Raw genomic sequence first — 21741 nt, 5'->3', positions numbered from 1 at the left:
GATTACTTTAAAAATAAACAAAATCTTAAAAATACATATGATCTTTAATTCTGAGGGTTTTGATAAATTATTGAGAGTATGCAGTTGGTCTTTCATTTTAATAATATGTGGTTATTCAGGTGAGTATGTGTGTGTTATGCTTGTCTATCTCTAGTCCACTTCTTTTTTTTTTTCCCCCTTAAGATTTTATTTATTTATTTATTTGACAGAGATCACAAGTAGGCAGAGAGACAGGCAAAGAGAGAGTAGGAAGCAGGCTCCCTGCTAAGCAGAGAGGTCGATGCGGGGCTTGATCCCAGGACCCTGGGATCCTGACCTGAGCCGAAGGCAGAGGCTTTAACCCACTGAGCCACCCAGGCACCCCTCTAGTCCACTTCTAACTGCATACTTTGTTTACCATCACTTTCCCAAGAAGAAAAGTGGAAAAAGTGATTGACCGTGTTTTGTAGAATAAAGGGTTCAAACTCAGAATGACATTTAGAAGGTATATAGAGAGTTATCTTTGTTTTCCTTGCCACTTAATTTGATAATTAACCACAAATTTGTTGTTTTGTGCATACTTAGAGATACTAATTGTTCTAAAGTCATTTTATGTGTATATATTGTAAGTAGTTTTATTACTCTACTTTAAATGCCAGGTTAAGATTTTGTCTGAGGGCCCAATGTGTAGATTAAGTACACTTTTATTCTTGCTCTCAAAGCTCTGCTTTTTGTTTAATGGTCCAAGTATCAAAATCGTTACAGAGTATCCTGTCTCTCTTATTCTTTTTTCCCCTAAGAGCATGGTGAGAGGAGCAAGGTGAGTTTTATTGGATTGTAGAAATAACATCCTTAACGAGGGGTCTTGTAACTGAAGGAGAGATTTTACAAATACGATTTAATAGAGATTTTAAAGTCATGGTATAGATAATTTTTGACTGGAGAACATACACAATTCATTAACTACTTTTAAAAGAGAATTTGAGGTAATTTTCTTTAGGGGCTGAGAGCAGTAAAGCCCTTCTATAAAGTATATAATAAATTGAGCTACTTCTCAGAGTCTTTTCTTTCCTTAATAAGGTAAAAGTTTTTGAAGAATCATGTTTCAAGGATTTGTTTTCTCTTCTTCCATATTAGTATCTTCAAATAGTAAGAAACATATACCTAATGAAGCTTCTGCTGGAAGTGAGAGAGGCTCATCAGATATACCACAAAATTGGTCTTTGCAAGATCATTATAGAATGTATTCACCAATAATATACCAAGCCCTGTGTGAGCATGTGCAAACTCAAATGTCACTGATGAATAACTTGGCTTCAAAGAACAACCCTAATGGAATTCCTGCTGTACCTTGCCACACCGTGTCTGATTCTGGTTAGTATGAATGATATTTTTAAAAGCATGAATATGAACTCTAATTAAGTTGCCTACTTATTGTTAAAGTAGTAGGAGATGTGATAATTTTTTCTCCCTCTTACTTTTTAGAGTCTCAGGCAACTCTACATTCTAGTTATGGCTTATCTACCTCCACCCCAGTCCAGTTACTTCAGCATCCATCCTGCCCTCCAGTGGTTCATTCTGTGGGTACAGTTTATGCATTATGCAAGTAATTATTTGCTTTAAGAAATCATCACCTTAAGAGAGAAAATTGAATTTACTGATTGGATCATAATGCATTATTTTTTCAATCTTTTTTATTTGAAGATTTTATTTATTTATTTGACAGACAGAGATCACAAGTAGGCAGAGAGGCAGGTGGGGGGTAGGTAGGGGAGAGCAGGTTGCCTCCTGAGCAAAGAGCCCGATGTACCCTGGGATCATGACCTGAGCCGAAGGCAGAGGGTCAACCCACTGAGCCACCCAGGTGCCCCTAAGTTTGCTTTCTTTTAAAAATACAGTCATAAGGACACCAGGGTGCCTTAGTTGGTTAAGTGTCTGAGTTGGTTAAGTGTCCATGATCCCAGGGTCCTGAGGTTGTGCCCCATGTTGGGCTTCCTGCTCAGTGGGGAGCCTGCTTCTCCCTCTCCCTCTGCAACTCCCCCTACTTGTACTCTATCTCTCTGTCAAATAAATAAATAAAATCTTTAAAAAAGGTGTATAGTCATAATTAAATTATACTGTTTCATGTGCTACCTTTTTTCCTTGCATTTTATTGTAAACATGTTTCTCAATTAATATATACCTTTTATACATTTTTAATATGTTAATAGTCTAGTGGATATACTATAGTCCATGTAACTACTCCCCTATGGTAGGATGTTTAAGTAACAGTTTTTTACTACCATAACATTTCTGTAAACATGTTTGTGCAAAAGCTTTTTGTATGTTTGAGCCTATTTGCTTGCAGTGCAATTTCCCAAAGTGGAAGTTTCTTTTAGTCCCAAGGTATTGATTTTTGATGTCCTTAAAACATGTGTGATATTTGCAAATAGTTTATTTTAGTCATGGCTTTATAATATTCTCGTATTGCAGAGTGAACTAGTTAACAAGCTTTAAAAAACTAGAATATTGTGCTCAGGGGAAATCCAGCTTACTCACTGGTAAGCTGTAACTCCCATCTTGCAAAAGTCATTTTCTAATATTTCTGGTTTGGGTTTATTGTAGTTAATGCCTACAAGTCGGTGCTCACCTATTTTGAAGGCTTGCCTTGTTTTTTTTCTGTCTGTAGGAGGTTCAGACTGATGGCGACAACCAGTTTGCATCACAAAGTAAAACATTTTCTGTGAACTGTACTGATGTCCTACCGAATTCCTTCAGTACTGGTCTTGGAGTTCCATGTAGCCTGCCCAAAACGGACAAACCAACTATTCCACCATTTCAGCAGCTGGGTCTTATTAATGGAATTCTGCCACAGCAAGGAGTTTCTAAGGAACCAGACCTACTGAAGTGCTTTCAAACATGCATGAATCTGTTGCATTCTCATTCAGACAGTCAGACTTGCTGTAGCCCCACTCTGTTGCCATCAACTTTCCTGTCCAATAATGAAGACAGATGTGCCAAAGATCAAATTGGAGAAGTCACAGGTGAAGGAAAGGATTTAAACATACACATGCGAGATTCAAGAATAAAGGATGTGCAGAAGGCAAAAAATGTGAACCAGAGTGCTGAAAAAGCCAGAACTATAAAGTATCTGTTGGGAGAACTCAAGGCCCTGCTTGCAGAGCAAGGTATGTGAGCACTTTTATTTTTTATTTATTTATTTATTTTTTAAAAGATTTTATTTATTTGACAGGCAGAGATCACAAGTAGGCAGAGAGGCAGGCAGAGAGAGGGGAGGAAGCAGGCTCCCCTCTGAGCAGAGAGCCCGATGTGGGGCTCCATCTCAGGACCCTGACATCATGACCTGAGTCGAAGGCAGAGGTTTTAACCACTGAGCCACCCAGGCACCCCTGTGAGCACTTTTAAAATAATTTTCTGTAGTGTGGTGTTAATGCTAAATAGCAGTGTCATATTATTTTGCCATCATTTGTATTTAGAATAGTCGACATGGAGTTTGTGGTATTTTCCATAGAAGTATTTCTTGAGCTAATAAGGAATTGAGTTCTGCCGATTTTGTTGTTTTTTTCTAGGTTTTAATCCATCTTGTTTCCTATGGTTTTGAGATGTGCAAGAGAGTTTCAAACAGTCTTTTACTTGCAAGTGTGTATTCATTCTACTTGAGTCAAAAGGACCTTGAAAAGATTCAATCAAAGAGAATTTGTAGCCATTAATTTTTAGGGGTTAGTAGAGCCCTAAAAACAATGAACTCCCTAGAATAGACTGGTCATTTTTCCTATTCTAAACAGATGAAGGGATTTTCTTCCCATCATTTCTTTAATAACCAGCTATTACATAGTTTAACAAATCTGACTTTGAGAAGTAATCCAAACCTTTTAATGCCATTTTCAGTTTACCTTTCTAAAATTTTATTTATTTTTTTAAGGTTTTTTTTTTTTTAAGATTTCATTTATTTGACAGAGAGAGGGAACACAAGCAAGGGGAGTGGGAGAGGGAGAAGAAGACTCCCTGCTGAGCAGGGAGCCCAATGTGGGGCTTGATCCCAGGACCCTGGGTTCATGACCTGAGCTGAAGGCAGACGCTTAATGACTGAGCCACCCAGGCGCCCCTACTTTTTTTTTTAAATTAAATCAAGAACAATGTCTTAGGTAGAGTTATGAGATATTTGAGCCAAGTCATATTGATTTGTTTTCATTATGTGATATGCTAAGTAATAGCTTTCACTCGGAGTGAGTTACAGATTTGTCATCTTAGAAACCAAGGTAATTGATTGTGGAAGCACTGACTGATTACCTAATATTTGCAGACTGACAAAAAGAAATTTAAAATCTTAAAATGTGTTCTAGGAACATAGCACTATTAATCTGAAGATTTAATGTATTAAAATCTCTGTGTTTTCAGATCTTCAATTTATTGCTATTCTCTTAAGCAAATACTTAATCATAGTAACAATAATAATAACACCAACAATATTAAGTGTCATTTAGTGAGTATTTACCATGTGCCTGGCACTGTGTTAAGTGTTTTATTTGCATTATCTCATTTAATCCTTGCAACAATCTTGTGAGTTATTGTTATCTCCTTTTAATTATTGAGAAATCTTGGCTTCATGAAGTTAAGTAATTTGACTCAAGTTCCATTGCTAGAAAATGGTGGAGCCTAGATCTCTGCCTCCAATGCTTATGAGCTATACTACTCTACTAAGGATTGATAGGGAACTTCTCAGTAGTTGGTCATAGATGTTTACTATATAAATAAAGATGTACTTTATTTACATCAGGGTGTTAAAATACCCATGGGATTGAGTAAAGTTTTATAATTTAGAGTAAATTTTCTACCTCCTTTGGTTATAAGAGAGTGAATACTATAATTATTAAATGTTTTCAGTCCACAGAAAATTTGAATGGAAATGAAGGGCAATTACAAAAGGACAAAAGATTGCAAATCCACCTTCTCCCTGTGTCTGTTTACCACCTCCCAAACCATCCATTCCCTGCAATTAATAGCAGAAATGGCACTGCTTTGATGTGGCAACCAAATGAGGTGTGGCTGGTTGTTTTAAGTCTACGTTATAAAATTAAATAATAAAACCTTAACAGAGTAGATCCTTCTTTAATATTTTGCCAAATTGAATCACCTAAAGTGAATTATATGCTTATGCCAGGATCAAAGGTTGTGTTGTAAATGTTATTGCTATAATCAGTTATAGGAAACCCTTCAGCAGTGATAGGAGTCTAATAGTCCTTTGGGAATATGAGCCAGGAGACATGTCAGCTATCTTCCTGCTATACTCTTAAACTGAAAAAAATCACTACTAGTCCTATGATAGAAGATTAATCTTTAGTTTATTGAATTAATTTCTTTATAATTCTTTTGAATAAGCAAATGCAAGCAGCAGGAAAGAGGAAAATAGGATTTCTTTATCACATTTATAAGTAATTAAGTTGTCTTTTTATAGCAAATATGTACATATATGCAGAATTTTCTTTTTTAGTAACACACATGAATAATCTTATCCAAAAACAATTTACAGTATTGTTATTATTTCTTCTTCCTTTTATAGAGGATTCAGAAATTCAGAGGTTGATTACAGAATTGGAGACGTGTATATCTCTGCTTCCCGCGCTAAGTGGAAACACAAATATTCAAGTTGAAATAGCACTGGCCATGCAGCCACTAAGAAGTGAGAATGCTCAGTTACGCAGGTATGAATCATTCTCTGAATATTTTTGTCATATGCAAAGATGTCCTATGGCCAGAACAAAGGTGCCAAATGAGCTCTCTAGGACTCTATAAGAAAAACAGATTTGCTGTTTTACTGTATTTCTACTTTCACTTCTCCATTTCTGAACATTGCCAGTGTTCTCTAACTTCTCTTCCATTACTTCTGTTTGCGAGTATTTTCTCCCACTTTGCCTCCACTGTCCCTTGGTAGGTTGGGCGTAGAGAGAAAAATGAAGTTCCTTGGGGCATTTGTCAGACTAGTCTGGGCTGTGCCACAGTAGCACTCCAGAATCTCAGTGGCATAGCATGGCCAAAGTTTCTTTCGCCCTCATGTCAAGACCAATGTGGGTTGTCAAAAGACCCTCTTTCATCCTATAACTCAGGGTTTAAGTTCCCTCCATCTCATGCGGCCACTGTCTCATAAGACATGTTTTTTAGGGAAAAGAGAACATGAATCTGGCACATCAACTCTACACTCCCCAGCCCAGAAGCGATAGTCTTGCTTCTACTTCTGTTTTGTAGGCTAAAAAGAGGCATATGGCCCTGCCTAATGGAAAGATTTGGGGCATAAAATTTTCCTGTACTGCCCATGCAGTCCAGGAGGAAAGGAGAACCTGATAGGGGTGAGCACCAGTAGCCCCACCACACTCAGACATAGAAAAAAACTCATTTAAATTCTTAGATATTTTTTCTTTTGGCTATTTTTGACTTATGTAGGAGATCATTTACCCATTATCGCAAGATCCTAACTTTGAGTATTTTAGTGATGGCCACCAAGGCCATGACTCTAAGGTCTATACTTCGCAGAGAATTAGAATACAGTGTCTGTGCTTCTGCGGCTCTGCAGTGTGCATGCGCCCTGAGTGGGGATTATAGTTGTATGACCTGTAGATGTCATACCAGATAGGAACTGCAAGGACCTACACAAACATTTTCAAGAAATTAGAAAACAATAAGATAGGATTCCAAGTTGGAGAGGAGCTCAAATTTATGGATCTGGCGACTGCAAAGGCATGACACCCAGTGAGATTTACTTGCTTAGGATTATTTCTCTAAAGGTCATTAGTCTCCAAGATCCTACAATATAAGATGGGATTGCTGGGTTTAAATTCTAATAATACCGTCTTCAGTTCTGACTTACAATAGCATTAGTTTTTCAACTAAAGAACAAGCATAAATATCTAATAGTAATGGTAATGATGGTAATAGCTAATACTACCTCTAACATTTACTGAATGTTTCTAATGTGCCAGCCTATGTCCTTTATATATATCATGTCTTTAAATTGTCAGAATGGCTTTATAAGGTAGGTAATATGTTACTCTCATTTATAGATGAGGATACCAAGGCACAGAGAGGTTATGTAACTTGTCCAAAGTCACATACATAATAAGATTCAAAACTGGGTCGTTTGATTTTAGAGAACAAATTATCTTAATTTCTACATTCTGCATTGCTTCTGCTAGGAAGTAGAATCCGACTTATTTATACTTCAATATTTAAGTGTAATTGTGGAATAACAGACTGTATACTGTATACTGTAAGCTATTTGAAAGAAGCATGTTTTTAAAGGTATGACTGTCAACTAATTGGTTTCTTTAAATAAGCATACCAGAACTTAGTCTCAGAATATTATCTGTTTTAACATGTGCCCATGGGAAGTATCAGTGGTTCTTGTTTATTTCCCTTCTTTAGAACATTTTAGAATTGTTTTGGGAGCTAATTTATAAGCTACTCAAGAAAATGAGACTTACTACTTTATTGGTCCACTGCTTGTTTTAATTTTTTAAAAAGGTATTAGTTTGACGATGATGCCTGGGTGGCTCAGTTGGTTGCACCACTGCCTTCGGCTCAGGTCGTCATCCCGGAGTCCCGGGATCAAGTCCTGCATCAGGCTCCCAGCTTTGCAGGGAGTCTGCTTCTCCCTCTGACCTTCTCCCCTCTCATCTCTCTCTCACTGTATCAAATAAATAAATGAAATCTTAAAAAAAAAAAAAAAGTATTAGTTTGATGTTTAACCTTATTCTTCAGACTTGGCACCAGATCCTTTTGGCTCTATGACTATAGAGGGCTCTATGTCCGTAGGAGAACATGCTATTCCCACTGTTTACTTGACCTTCTAAAACTGAAAAGTCTGAAAAACAAAGGATTTGTCAGTTTGTCTTTTTAGTAGAATGAGCTTTCCAGCAGAGAGGTAGGAATTTTTGTACCTCTTTGATAACTTAATTTATAAAGAATCATCCATAATTTCCATTACAAATGGAAGTTGGAATATATAGGTTCATTCAAAAGTGTTTTTCAGCGTTTTCAATCAAAAAAACATTTTTTCTTGTTTGGACATTTAGAAACTATGTGTTTCTATTTAGCCAGAAAAGTGATCTTTCAGGACTTCTTAGAGTTTATTGCCATCTTGTGGCTTAAAAAAAAAGCCAGGTGCAATGTTTCTAAGGCATTTGGGCATTTTTGGCGTTTGGGCTGCACAGTTTTTATTTGGGACTTCTGAGAAAAAGCTTAATTAACATTTAGCCTTCCTGGTTTGTACCCCTGAAATGTCTCTAGTGCCCTATTCATTGTGCCAACCGAAAGCCCTGACACATTCCCAAATTCCCAGCATGACGGTTGGGAGGGGACTACTTCCAGTTGAGAACCACTGAGGTAGAGAGTTCCTTAATATTTATAGGGCAAGACAGAATTCACGACCACTTCCTGACTGTAGATTCCAATATGAGACCATTGTGTCCTCACACAGAACAAAAAAATGAAATAGGAGTGAGAGGGAGGAGCCAGGGGAGGCATTCAGTCTTTTGGCTTGAACATTTGACAGATGGTAACATAATTCTCCCAGATGGAAGCTACTAAAGGAAGAATATATTGTTTATTTGTTTTTTTTAATGTTATTTTTGAGATAGAAGATATAGGAGAGCCAGTGAGTTAAGATTTAGATATGCCAAATTTATCATTTAGACCATCTGGAGATAAATATGGTGTAAGTGGAACACAGAACAAGATCCAGGATAGAAATTCACTAAACACATTTTTATTGAGCTTTTACTATAGATTTGGCACTGTTGTAGGCACTGGAGACAATGGTGATTGAAAGCAAGTGATGTATTACCAGCGTATAAGTGGTAAATTCAACAGGAAGGCATAGAGTATGACCCAACCAAAGGTGAAGTACTGGGGAATAACAGTTTTTTAAGGAAAGAACACAGGAACAGGAAGCTCTGAGAGAAACCCAAAGAGGAGCAAGTAGGGAAGTGGCAGGAAAACCAGGAGAGAGAGGTCACAAAAGCCATGGGAAGAAAGAATTTATATGAGAGATCTTTGCATAGCATTCAGAATAAACAAACTGACAAAAGAGATAAAAAGGGGTCGAGAATAAACATCACCAGATGACTTGCTCAAAGAAAACCCAAGAAAACTTGAAACAGTATTCCATAGTTTCCTTATGTTAAAGATAATACAATCCTTCTTAGAGGCAGGAAAAGAGAATGCTTAAAGGAAAAAAAGACTACAAAGGAGAAGGAAAGTGAATTAGATGAGCTCAGGAAAATAGAAGCAAAACATCTTACAAAAATGAAAACAAACATGAAGTCAGGGTTTTTATATTCCATTAGAACCTAAACAATATGAATGGTGATTTTGCTGTTTGGGGGGTTTTGCTCCCCCCACCCCCCTGCCAATTTTTCTGTTCTATTTGCCACTAAATTCGTAGTTCAATGTTTCCTACCGACTTTAACTTATTCCTCTTACCAAACCCTTTAAAAAAAAAAATTTCTTGATTTATTTTGTGATAAAATATAATACACATATTTACCTTTTTAACCATTTTGTAAGTATACATTTGAGGGGCATTAAATACTCTTACAATGTTGTATTCCCATAACCACTATCTATTTCCCCAAACTTTTTCATCCCAGCATAAACTCTGTACCCTTTAAACAGTAATTCCCTCTCTTCCTTCCCCTTAGCTTCTGGGAACATTTGTTCTCTTTTCTGTCTATGTGAATTAGAGAAGGCTGAATTTTTGCCTCTTTTGTTTGCTGCTGTTATTTCCAGTGCTAAGAATTGGCCCTAACACTCACTCTGATAAATGTTTGTTAAATGACTGAAGGCATGGTGGGTAAGGTTGAAGAAAAAAAGCAAAACAAAATAGAAAGAGAATAATTAAAAATTATTGTAAAGAAGATACATATAGAAGAGAAACAAAGGATGCAAAATTTGACATAATGAGTGTTCATGGATCAAAGACAATGTTAAAAGATATGTAAATAAAGGGAAATTTACTAAAAATCTGTGTTAGCAGATCAATAGGACATTCAGGATTCCAGGAAAACTATTAAAATGATCAACACCAAGACATAAGCTAATAAAGTCACCACATCAAGCTAATAAAGTCAGCACATCCTAAGGACAAAATAAAATTAACTTTTATAGACATTCAGAATAAATGCAAATAATGTGTAAAGAGAAAAATACCTCAGCCTTTTCACAGGAATATTCATTGCCCAAAGATCATAGAACATTATTTACAAGAATCTAAGGGAAAGAAAGTATGCCCCAAGGATCTCCTATGTGGCCCAGCAATCATTTTGGTGTAAGGACATACTCTCAAGTGTGCAAGAACTTAGAAAATACAGGACTCTTGGATTCCTTTAAAAACAACAAAAAAATTGTTGAATGGCAAATTCTAATCAACCAAGAGAAGAATTCAAATAAAGAGATAAACATTGAATCTATACATAGAACTAAGACAACTGTGGGAATTAAGGTACAGAATAGAATTTGTTATCTTGAAAATAAAAATTCCAAAATTAATGTTTTTATATCCTATTTACTTTATTTAAGGTTATTTAGGAACACTATTTTATGAAGTAGAGAAATATTTATCTAAAGCTCATGAGTTCTGATTTCAGTTATTACTTTTCGTTCAGATAAAATCACATAATACTAAATTCCATACATAATATTGTAAAGTGGCATTTGTAATAGTATAAAAAATAGTGCTTATAAAAATATTTATGATATTATAAAATAGTATTTGTAATAGTATTTGTAAATTTGTAATATCAGTTTGGCTTATTTTTTTCTCTCTGTATAGGCTTAAAAAATGTCTGATTGATACTCAGCAAGTAGTCATTATTACTTATATTTAGTATTGTGCTGCAGGTTCTACCAGTGCAATAAAGCAAGGAAAGGGAATAAAGCCTTTTTAAATATAGGCTGTCTTATTCACAAATGATATGATAAGCTTTGTAGAAAATCCTACAGAATCTACAAAAAAGCAACTAGGATTAATAAATGAGCTTAGCCAGGTTGCAGGATATGAGATCAATATACAAAAAAGACAATTGTATTTCTATATATTGGAAATGAACAATTTGAAGTGAAGTTTAAAAACAATACTATTAATAGTAGCATCAAAGAATATGATCAATTTAGGGATAAATTTGATTTAAAATGTGTAAGACCTGTCTACTGAAAACTATAAAACATTGCTGAGAGAAATTAAAGGAGACCTGTATAAATGAGAATAAACTAGACACATAGATTATAAGACTTATTATTGTTAACATGTTAGTTCTCCCCAAATTGATCTATAGATTCTGTGTAATTTTGGAGAAAACCCAGCATATTTTTTTTAGAAAGATGATTCTAAAATTTATATGGAAATTCAAAGAATCTAAAATAGCCAAACCAAAACAACTTTGGGAAAGGAGAACAAAATTGGTACTATTCTTTTTCAAGACATAAAGTTATAGTAATCAAGACAATGTGGCATTGGTGTAAAGATAGATAGATATACACTTGAAACAGAATAGAGTCCAGAAGTAAACTCACATGTAAAGGTAGCTGATTTTTTAGGAGGGCCTGGGTGACTCAATAGTTTAAGCATCTGCCTTCAACTTGGGTCATAATCTCAGGGGTCCTGTGTCTGCAGGGAGCCTGCTTTTCCCTCTTCCTTGGCCTCACTCTCTCTCTAATAAAATCTTTAAGAAGCAATAATAATAAAATAAAGGTAACTGATTTTTTACAAAGATGCTAAGGAAATTCAATGGGGGAAAGAAGGATCTTTTCACTAAATAGTGCTGGAACAATTGGAGAGCCATACACAAAAAAGGAAAAAAGTAAAAGGAAGGAAGGGAGAGAGGGAAAGAACAACTACTTCAACCTTTATGCCACACCATATATAAAAATTAACTTGAATCACAAATCTTAATATATAAGTTAAATAAATTAATATCTATGTTAAATATCTATTAAGTTAAAACTTAACAAGTTAAATAGAACTTAGAGAAAACATAAGAAAAAAATCTTAGGGATCCTGGGTTGGGGAAGATTTCTTAAATATAACAAAAAACATAAGTAAAAAGAATTTGTAAGTTGGACTTCATCAAAATTTAAAATTGGCTCTTCAAAAGACACTATTACTAAAGATGAAGAGGCAAACAACAGAGAAAATATTTGCAGTACATGTATTTGATGGACTTGTACATACAGAATGTATAAGGAACTGTTAGAACTCAAAAAATGAAGTGCTTTAATAGATGCTACATCAAAGAAGATAGATGGGTATCAAATAAGCATATGAAAATCTGCTCATCACTGCTAGTCATTAGGAAAATACAGACTAAAACCACAATGAAATAATATCACATACCCACTAGAATGACTAAAATTCAAAAGACTCTACCAAATGGTGATGTGGAGGAACTGACACTTGCTTAATTTACTGGTGGGAATATAAAATGGTACACCCGCTTTGGAAAATAGTTTGATAGTTTCTTAGAAATTAAACATAAACCATATGATCCAGTCATTTCACTCCTAGGTATGTACACAGAGAAGTAAAAGCATATGTCCAAACAAAAACTTACTTGTGAATGTTCATCAGAAACAATCCAGATGTCTGTTAACAGGTGAATGGATAAACACATGGTGGTGTATCCACACAATGGAGTATACCACCCAACAGTGGAAACCGAAGAACTATCGATACGTGCAACATCAGAATTAGTGTGCTGAATGAAGGCAGGCAGGCTAAAGAATGCATTGTATGATATATAGTATAAAACTCCAGAAAATGCAAAGTAATTTATAAATCAGTGGTTGTTTGGGAAGAGGATGGTATGAAAATGGAGCATGTGGAAATTTGGAGGCGTGATGAATATCTTAATTATGGTGATGGTTTCATCACATCATATGTTAAAACTTACCAAATTATATACTTTCATTATAAAATGTGCAGTTTATTATATGTTTCACTTCAGTAGAGCCATATTTTAAAACAGTAAAGAAAAAAGATGTATTTGCCTAAATGTCAGCAGTTCTTTTCCTTTGTTTAAATCAAGTACATGAAAATATAATACATAATATTTGTTAAAAGCGTGTGTGACTCTATCCATTTTTAAAAGATTATCTTTTGTTATTTTTTATCATGTATCGTTTTTTAATAGAACAATCATGTTTTTTAAGTCATTTTTTAAAAGATTTTATTTATTTAATCATGAGAGACACAGAGAGAGAGAGGCAGAGGCAGAGCAAGCAGGGATCCTGATACAGGACTCCATCCCAGCACCCCGGGATCATGACCTGAGCCAAAGGCAGATGCTTAATCATCTGAGCCACCCAGGCACCCAGAACAATCATGTTTTAAAAGCCTGGCCCTGAAAGCTGGGAATGAGAAGGAAGGAGAGTAGCTAATGGTACAGTTTGGTTGGAGGGCATATTTTCCTAAATATGGGAGTGCTTTTATTATGCTTTTTGGCTTTGGATATAAACAAGTAAAGAAGCTGCAGGTAGAGAAGATAAAAGAAGTGGAATAGGAGCAGAGTCCTTAAGAGTAGAGAGACAGTGGGATCCAGGAAGCTGATGAGGCTCCCTGTCTCTAAGACTAGAAGAAAGAAATGAGATTAGTGTATATGTATATATATGGGTAAATTTGTATGCCCTGGGGCAGAAGGGTAACAGTTTGTCCCCAAGCCATGTTATTTTTAGTGAAAATAGAAAAATATCCTACTGAGAGGAGGAAGGTAGGAATGAGAGGCTTATAGTAAGGGTTGAAAGTTTAGGGCGGCCGTAAAGGGGAAGAGAAGAGAAGAATCTGACTGGGGACATGTGTACAAGACTATTGTCAAGCAAAGCTTCTGTCACATACTTGGTGTGTAAGAGGACCTCAGTACTTTCTGTTTTCCTAGAAAATACCAAAATAAGCATTCCAGTTAGAGTTGTAGATTATCAGTCTATGCTGCCTTTTCTAGATCTGCACTCTTTGTTATAAAGGGGAAACTTTTCAGAAAAGCAGAATTGTTTTTGAAACAAACATGGGATTGTATTATACTGTTTTTTCTTCTGTAGCTTGCTTTTTTTCACTTCACAATGAGTCTTGAAGATGTTTCCTTGTCAGTATACTTAGATGTCTCTTTTTATTTTTTTTTTAATTTTTCAAAAATTCTTTAACGATTTTATTTATTTATTTGACAGAAAGAGATCACAAGTAGGCAAGAGGCAGGTGGGGGGTGGTGGTAGCAGGCTCCCCGCTGAGCAGAGAGCCTTATGTGGGGCTTGATCCCAGGACCCTGGCATCATGACCCAAGCCGAAGGCAGATGCTTAACCCACTGAGCCACTCGGTTGCCCCAGATGTCTCTTTTTAAAGAACTACTTGTGTTTTTCTCATTATGGATATACCATAATTTATGTAGCACTGTAAGTCGTTTCTAACTTATTACTATTAAATAGTGTTGTTTTGAACATCTTTGTATATATCTAAAGATTGTAGATGCTTTTGCGCATGTACAACTACAGTTGGCTCTCAAGCAATGCAGGAGTTAGGGGCCCTTACACTCTATGAAGTCAAAAATCTGTGTGTAACTTTTGACTCCTCCAGAACTTAACTACTGAAACCCAACTGTTGACTGGAGCCTTACCAATAACATTGAATGTTTTTATTGATTAACATATATATTATATGGTACATAATACATATATACATGTTATATGTATTATAATTATATGTATTATACTATAATGTTGTAATACATATGTTATATGTATTATGTACCGTATTCTTGCAATAAAGTAAGCTAGATAAAAAAATATTAAGAAAATCCTAAGGAAGAGAAAAATACATTTATAGTACTATATAGTATTTATGAAATATCTGTGTATAACTGGACCTGCACAGTTCAAACCTGTGTTGTTCAAGGCTCAGTTATATTGCTGAGGCTAGATAACTCAGATTATTTTGTCAAAGATAATGAACATTTTACATTTCATTGGATACTGTCAAGTTGCCGTTCAAATGGTTTTATCAGTTGACTCCCACCAATTGAGATAATTCACTTGCCTCACCAAAAATTAATATTATTTCCTTTTATTTTTGACAATCTTGTGGCCATAAAATATCTCCTGTTTTAACTTTGCATTTCTTCATATTAGTAAAGCCAAGCATTTTTTGTATGCTTATAGGCCATTTCTATTTCTTATGTGAATGATCCATTTTTATTGCCTTTCTAACTGATTTGCAGGAGCTCTTTAAGTGTTGTGGATTTTTGGTCTCATATGTGTGGCAGGTATTTGCTTCCAGATTCCTAATTCTAGGACAAGTTTTAAATTTTGATATCTTTAAATCTTTCATTCTTTTCCTTGATGATTGGTAGATTTTGAGTCTTGCTTAGGAATGCTTTCCCTACTTCAAGATTATATAGATTTCCACCTAAAACTTTTATACTTGGTCTTATTTGTCTATTTTTTATTTCCTTAATCTGTCTGGAATTAATACATGTAAATGTTATGAGGAAGGGCATTATCATTTTAAATTTAGTAACAAATAAATAATACAGAATATTTTCAGGTAATTAATTCTGGAAAGATAATAGAGACAACTTTCACTTTGTGAAAGTTATTTAAGCATCAGCTTCTTAGAAGAAACATTTTTGTAATTCCTTTTGTATGTTCCAGTTTGTAAAGAGGCCACAAATTGTGAAGTTTATTGTAGGGTGAAGTTGCTGCTAATTCGTGTTCACTTTTTTAAAATAAGGTCATTAACTTTTCCATCTAATAAAGAAATTATTAGAAGCATAGGTTTGCATTTCCCAATTTTTTCAATGTGTGACGAACCAAGCAGATGCATGTCTGATAGCAGTCAGTCCTTGCAGGAATTCTAGGTCATAGTTATGGCAGATCTTTCAAAAAATAAGTTATTTGGGGGCACCTGGGTGGCTCAGTGGGTTAAGGCCTCTGCCTTCAGCTCAGGTCATGATCTCAGGGTCCTGGGATCGAGCCCGGCATCGGGCTCTTTGCTCAGCGGGGAGCCTGCTTCCTCCTCTCTCTCTCTGCCTGCCTCTCTGCCTACTTGCGATCTCTCTTTCTCTCTCTCTCTCTGTCAAATAAATTTTTAAAAAACCTTAAAAAAATAGACAAAATTTTAAAAAATAAGTTATTTGTACGGTAATGAAAATGCAGAGAAGGGAGACAGAAGGAGAAAATAGCAGGAGGAGATAGGAAATGAAAGAAATTTTTTTAAAAAGACAAGGAAATCATTGAGAGAACAAAAACAGAAAAGGGAAAACTAAGAGAAGTCATCTTTTTTCTTGTGAGAGGACAGTTTATGCTGTCCCAGGCAATCTTTCAAAAATTATCTCGGGCCTTATGAATAAGAGCAGCAATGTGGTTTTGTTGTTTTGTTTATTTTGTTTCTGTCTTTGTTTTGGGGACGAGATGGACTTCTGCAGTCCTGGTGAGTACCATCTTTTGTCCTTTTCATTTTTAATTTTTTAATCTTTTTCATCATGATAAGTGTTCTCTTTAATGCCCATCTCCCTTTTTCCCCATTCCCCCCACTCACCTGAGCAAAATAAGTCGGTCAGACAAATGCCATATGATCTCACTCATATGTGGAATTTAAGAAGCAACAGATGAGCAAAGGGAAAAAAGAAAAACAAGCCAAGAAAAAGACTATTAATTATAGAGAACAAACTGATGGTTCCTGGAGAGGAGCTGTTATCTTTTTTAATAGGCTGTTGGATGTACACTGTTAAATGAGTTTGGGTTTCTTGGAATCATGTTTCTTTATTATTTCCTTTAGGCAACTGAGAATTTTGAACCAGCAACTTAGAGAACAAGGAAAAACCCAAAAGGCAACTGGTGCTCTGGAATGCAACCTTGAATGTAGGTAAAAGAACTTTAAGAACTGATAGTAAATTCTTTGTTCTAGAAATACTGGTAAAGAATTGAGCTTTCTTAATTACTTTGTCTTAAGAAGACTTTTAATTTACATTTGAAAAAATAGGAATAATACTTATTATTACAAATTAAAATAGCACAGAAACAAAAATAAAAGATCTGTGGTATTAGTTATGTCCACAATAGCCAAAATATGAAAAAAGATGTGGTGTTTAAAAAAAAAAGTGGTGTACACACACACACACACACACACACACACACACATTACTCAGCCATCAAAAAGAATAAATCTTGCCATTTGCAATGACATGGATGGACCTAGTGGAAATTGTGCTAAGCAAAATAAGTTAGAGAAAGACAAATACCATATATAAAAAAGAGACAAATATTATATGATTCCACTCATATGTGGAATTTAATAAACAAAACAGATGAACGTAGGGGAAGAGAAGGAAAAATAAAATAAGATAAAAACAGAGAGGGAAGGTGCCTGCGTGGCTCAGTCGGTTAAGTGTTTGCCTTTGGCTCTGGTCATAATCCCAGGGTCCTGGGATTGAGCCCAACATCAGGCCCCTTGCTCAGCAGGGAGCATACTTCCTTCTTTCCCTCTTGCTCTCTCTATCAAGTAAATTTTTAAAATCTTAAAAAAAAAAAAAAAATACCCAACTAAAAAAGACCAGAGAGGGAGGCAAACCATAAGAGACTCTTATCTCTAGGAAACAAACTGAGGATTGCTGGAGAGGCAGTGAGTTGGGGGATGGGGCAGTTAATTAGGTGATGGGCATTAAGGAAGGCATGTGATATAATGAGCATGGGGTGTTATATGCAACTGATGAATCACTAAATTCTACACCTGAAACTAATAATACACTATAGGTTAACTAAATTGAATTTAAATAAAAGAATTTTTTATAAAGCTCTGTGCTATTATATCCCAATAAGACATGTCTCCTGTTCATGTAGAATTGATCTGTTTCACAAATTCTGAGTTCCTACCGTGTGCCCAGCACTAAAAGAACTAAAATATGTGTATTTTTTCTTTTTTAAAAATGAGATTACACTGGATAGGGTCTTCTGAAGCTTGCATTTATTCATTTAATATGTAGTGGATAGTTTTTTTTTCCAGGTTTTTATTTAAATTCCAGTTAATTAACATGCAGTGTAATATTAGTTTCAAGTATAGAATTTAGTGATTCATCACTTACATACAACACTCAGTGCTCAAGTGCCCTCCTTAATTCTCATCACCCATTTAACCCATCCCCATCCACCTGCCCTCCAGCAATTCTGTTTGTTCTCTATAGTTAAGATTCTATTTTATGGTTTGCCTCTTTTTTTTTCCCCCATGTTTATCTGTTTTGTTTCTTAAATTCCACTTATAAGTGAAATATGGTATTTGTCTTTCTCTGATTGACTTATTTTCACATAATACGCTCTAGCTCCATCCATGTTGTTGCAAATGACAAGATTTCATGCTTTTTGATGGCTGAGTCATATTGTGTGTGTGTGTGTGTGTGTGTGTGTGTGTGTGTGTGTGTGTGTATACCATATTTTCTTTACCCATCCATGAGTTGATGGGCATTTGGGCTCTTTCCATAATCTGGATATTGATCATGCTGCTGTAAAAATTGGGGTGTATGTATCCCTTTGAATCTATATTTTATGTCCTTTGGGTAAATACCTAGTAGTGCAATTGCTGGGGTATAGGGTTGTTCTGTTTTTAACTTTCTGAGGAATCTCCATACTGTTCTCCAGAGTGGCTGCACTAGCTTGCATTCCCACCAACAGTGTAAGAGTGTCCCCCTTTTCTCTATATCCTCACTAACACCTCTTGTTGCCTGTATTGTTAATTTTAGCCATTCTGACTAGTGTGAGGATACATGTTGTTGTAGTTTTGATTTGGATTTCCCTGATGTTGAGTGATGAGGATTTTTTCATGGGTCTGTTAGCATCTGTATATCTTCATTGGAAAAATGTCTATTCATGTCTTCTGCCCATTTTAATAAAACTGGATTATTTGCTTTGGGGGTAGTCAGTTTGATAAGTTCTTTATGTATTTTGAATACTAACTCTTTATTAGATATGTCATTTGGAAATATCTTCTCCCATTCCAAAGGAAAACCTTTTAGTTTTGTTGATTTCCTTTGCTATGCAGAAGCTTTTACTTTGATAAGGTCCCAATAGTTTATTTTGCTTTCGTTTCCCTTGCCTTAGAAGACCTATCTAGTAAGAAGCTGCTACATCCAATGTCAAAGTGTTTGCTTCCTGTGTTCTTCTCTAGGATTTTGATGGTTTCCTCTCTCACATTTAGGTCTTTCTTCATTTTGAACTTATTTTTGTGTATGGGGTAAGAAGGTGGCCCAGTTTCATTCTTTTACATGTGGCTGTCCAGTATTCTCAACCCATTTGTTGAAGAGACTGTCTTTTTTCCATTGCACATTCTTTCCTACTTTGTTGAAGACTAGTTGACCATATAGTTTTGGGTTCATTTCTTCATTTTCTGTTCTGTTCCACTGATTTATGTGTCTTGTTTTTGTGCCAGTACCATACTATCTTGATCACTATGGCTCTGTAGTATAACTTGAAGTCTGGGATTGTGATGCCTCTAGCTTTGCTTTTCTTTTTCAAGATTGCTTTGGCTATGCAGGGTCTTTCGTGGTTCCATACAAATTTTAGGATTGTTTTTTCAAGTTCTGTGAAAAATGCTGGTGGTATTAAGGTGGGGACTGAATTAAAGGTGCAGATTGCTTTGGGAATTATAGACAGTTTTTTTGAAGGTTTTATTTATATATTTGAGAGAGAGACAGAGAGAGCATGAGCAGGGCAAGGGACAGAGGGAGAGGGAGAGGAAGAGAGATAAGCAGACTCCCCACAGAGTATGGAGCCTGACATGAAGCTCAATCCCAGAATGCTGAGATCACAACCTGAGCCGAAGTCAGATGCTCAATCAACTGAGCCACCCAGGTGCCCTGGAGTATAGACATTTTAACAATAATTGTTTTTCCAGTGTATGAGCATAGAATATTTTCTATTTTTTTGTGTCACTTTTAATTTCTTCTATTAATATTGTATAGTTTTCAGGGATGCCTGTGTGGCTCAGTTGGTTAAGCAGCTGCCTTCGGCTCAGGTCATGATCCCAGCGTCCTGGGATCGAGTCCCACATCGGGCTCCTTGCTCCACAGGGAGCCTGTTTCTCCCTCTGCCTCTGCCTTCCACTCTGTCTGCCTATGCTTGCTCTCACTCTCTCTCTCTCTGACAAATAAATAAATAAAATCTTTAAAAAAAAATATTGTATAGTTTTCAGAATACAAATCTTTTACCTCTTTGGTTAGGATTACTCTTAAGTATCTTATGGTTTCTGGTGCAATTGTAAATGGAATCAATTCCTTGATTTCTCTTTCTGCTGCTTCATTGTTGGTATATAGAAGTGCAACAGATTTCTGTACATTGATTTTGTATCCTGCAACTTTACTGAATTTGTGTATCAGTTCTAGCAATTTTTTGGTGAGTCTTTTGGGTTTTCTAAATACAGTATTATGTCATCTGAAAACAGTGAAAGTTTGATTTTTCTTTGCCCATTTGGATCAATTTTATTTCTTTGTGTTGTCTGATTCCTGAGGCTAGGACTTACAATCCTGTGTTAAATAACAGTGGTAGCAGTGGACTTCCCTGTCTTGTTCGTGACTGTAGAAGAAAAGCTCTCGGTTTTTCCTCACTAAGGAATATATTAGCTGTGGGTTTTATAGGGCCTTTGTTATGTTCAGGTATGTTCCATCTAAACCTGCTTTATTGAAGGTTTTTATCATGAAAGGATGTTGTAGTTCTGTGCTTTTTCTGCATTCTATTGAGAGGATCATATGGTTCTTAGCCTTTCTTTTGTTAATGTGGTGTGTCACGTTAATTGATTTCTGAATATTGACCACCCTTGCAGCCCAGGAATAAATCCCACTTAATTGTGGTGAATGATTCTTTTAATATACTGTTGGATACAATTTGGTAATATTTTGTTGAGAATTTTTGCATTCGTGTTCATCAGGGATATTAGCCTGCAGTTCTCTTTTTAAGTAGAGTCTTTGTCTGGTTTTGGAATCATAGTAATGCTGGCTGCATAGGAGGAGTTTGGAAGTTTTCCTTTCATTTCCATTTTTTGGAATTGTTTACGAAAAATTGGTATTCACTCTTTTTTAAATGTTTGGTAGAATTCCCCTGTGAAGCCATCTGACCCTGGACTTCTGTTTCTTGGGAGATTTTTGATTATTGCTTCAGTTTCTTTGCCGGTTATTGGTATGCTCCAGTTTTCTATTTCTTCCTGTTTCAATTCTGATAGTTTATGTGTTTCCAGGAATTTATCCATTTCTTCCAGGTTGTCAAATTTGTTAGCATATAATTTTTCATAAAATTCTCTTGTAATTATTTGCATTTCTGTGGTGTTGGTTGTTATTTCTCCTCTTTAGTGATTTTGTTTATTTTGGTCCTTTCTCTCTTCTTTTTGACAAGTTTGGCTAGGGGTTTATTAATTTTATTATTTTTTTCAAAGAACCTCTCCTGGTTTCATTGATCTATTCTACTGGTTTATTAGCTTCTATATAATTTATTTTTACTCTAATCTTTATTATTTTCATTCTTCTGCTGGCTTTAGGCTTTGTTCATTGTTCTTTTTCTAGCTCCTTTAGATGTAAGGTTAAGTTGTTTGAGATTTTTCTTGCTTCTTGAGGAAGGCCTCTATTGCTATATACTTTCCTCTTAGGACTGCTTTTGCTACATCCCAAAGGTTTTAGACCATTGTGTTTCATTTCATGTGTTTCCATGTATTTTTTAATTTCTTCTTTAATTTTCTTGTCGATCCATTCATTCTT

The 21741-nt window shown here is 35.5% G+C and overlaps 1 protein-coding gene across 5 annotated transcripts in view; it reads left to right on the top strand.

Moving 5' to 3' along the window:
- The window catches only part of CCDC14 (coiled-coil domain containing 14), a 48409-nt gene that overhangs the window by 8685 nt on the left and 17983 nt on the right, over positions 1 to 21741 (top strand). For all 5 annotated transcript variants that reach the window (XM_032335380.1, XM_032335345.1, XM_032335362.1 and 2 more), the window contains 5 exons: positions 1117 to 1353; positions 1465 to 1559; positions 2648 to 3146; positions 5540 to 5681; positions 16788 to 16870. In XM_032335380.1, coding sequence (XP_032191271.1) covers positions 1117 to 1353; positions 1465 to 1559; positions 2648 to 3146; positions 5540 to 5681; positions 16788 to 16870 — 1056 coding nt within the window. The remainder of the gene's footprint in view (positions 1 to 1116; positions 1354 to 1464; positions 1560 to 2647; positions 3147 to 5539; positions 5682 to 16787; positions 16871 to 21741) is intronic.

Source organism: Mustela erminea, chromosome 1 (assembly GCF_009829155.1).
Source record: "Mustela erminea isolate mMusErm1 chromosome 1, mMusErm1.Pri, whole genome shotgun sequence".
NCBI lineage: Eukaryota > Metazoa > Chordata > Mammalia > Carnivora > Mustelidae > Mustela > Mustela erminea.
Note: the sequence above shows the minus strand (reverse complement) of the source record. Positions and strands in the feature narration are given on the sequence as shown.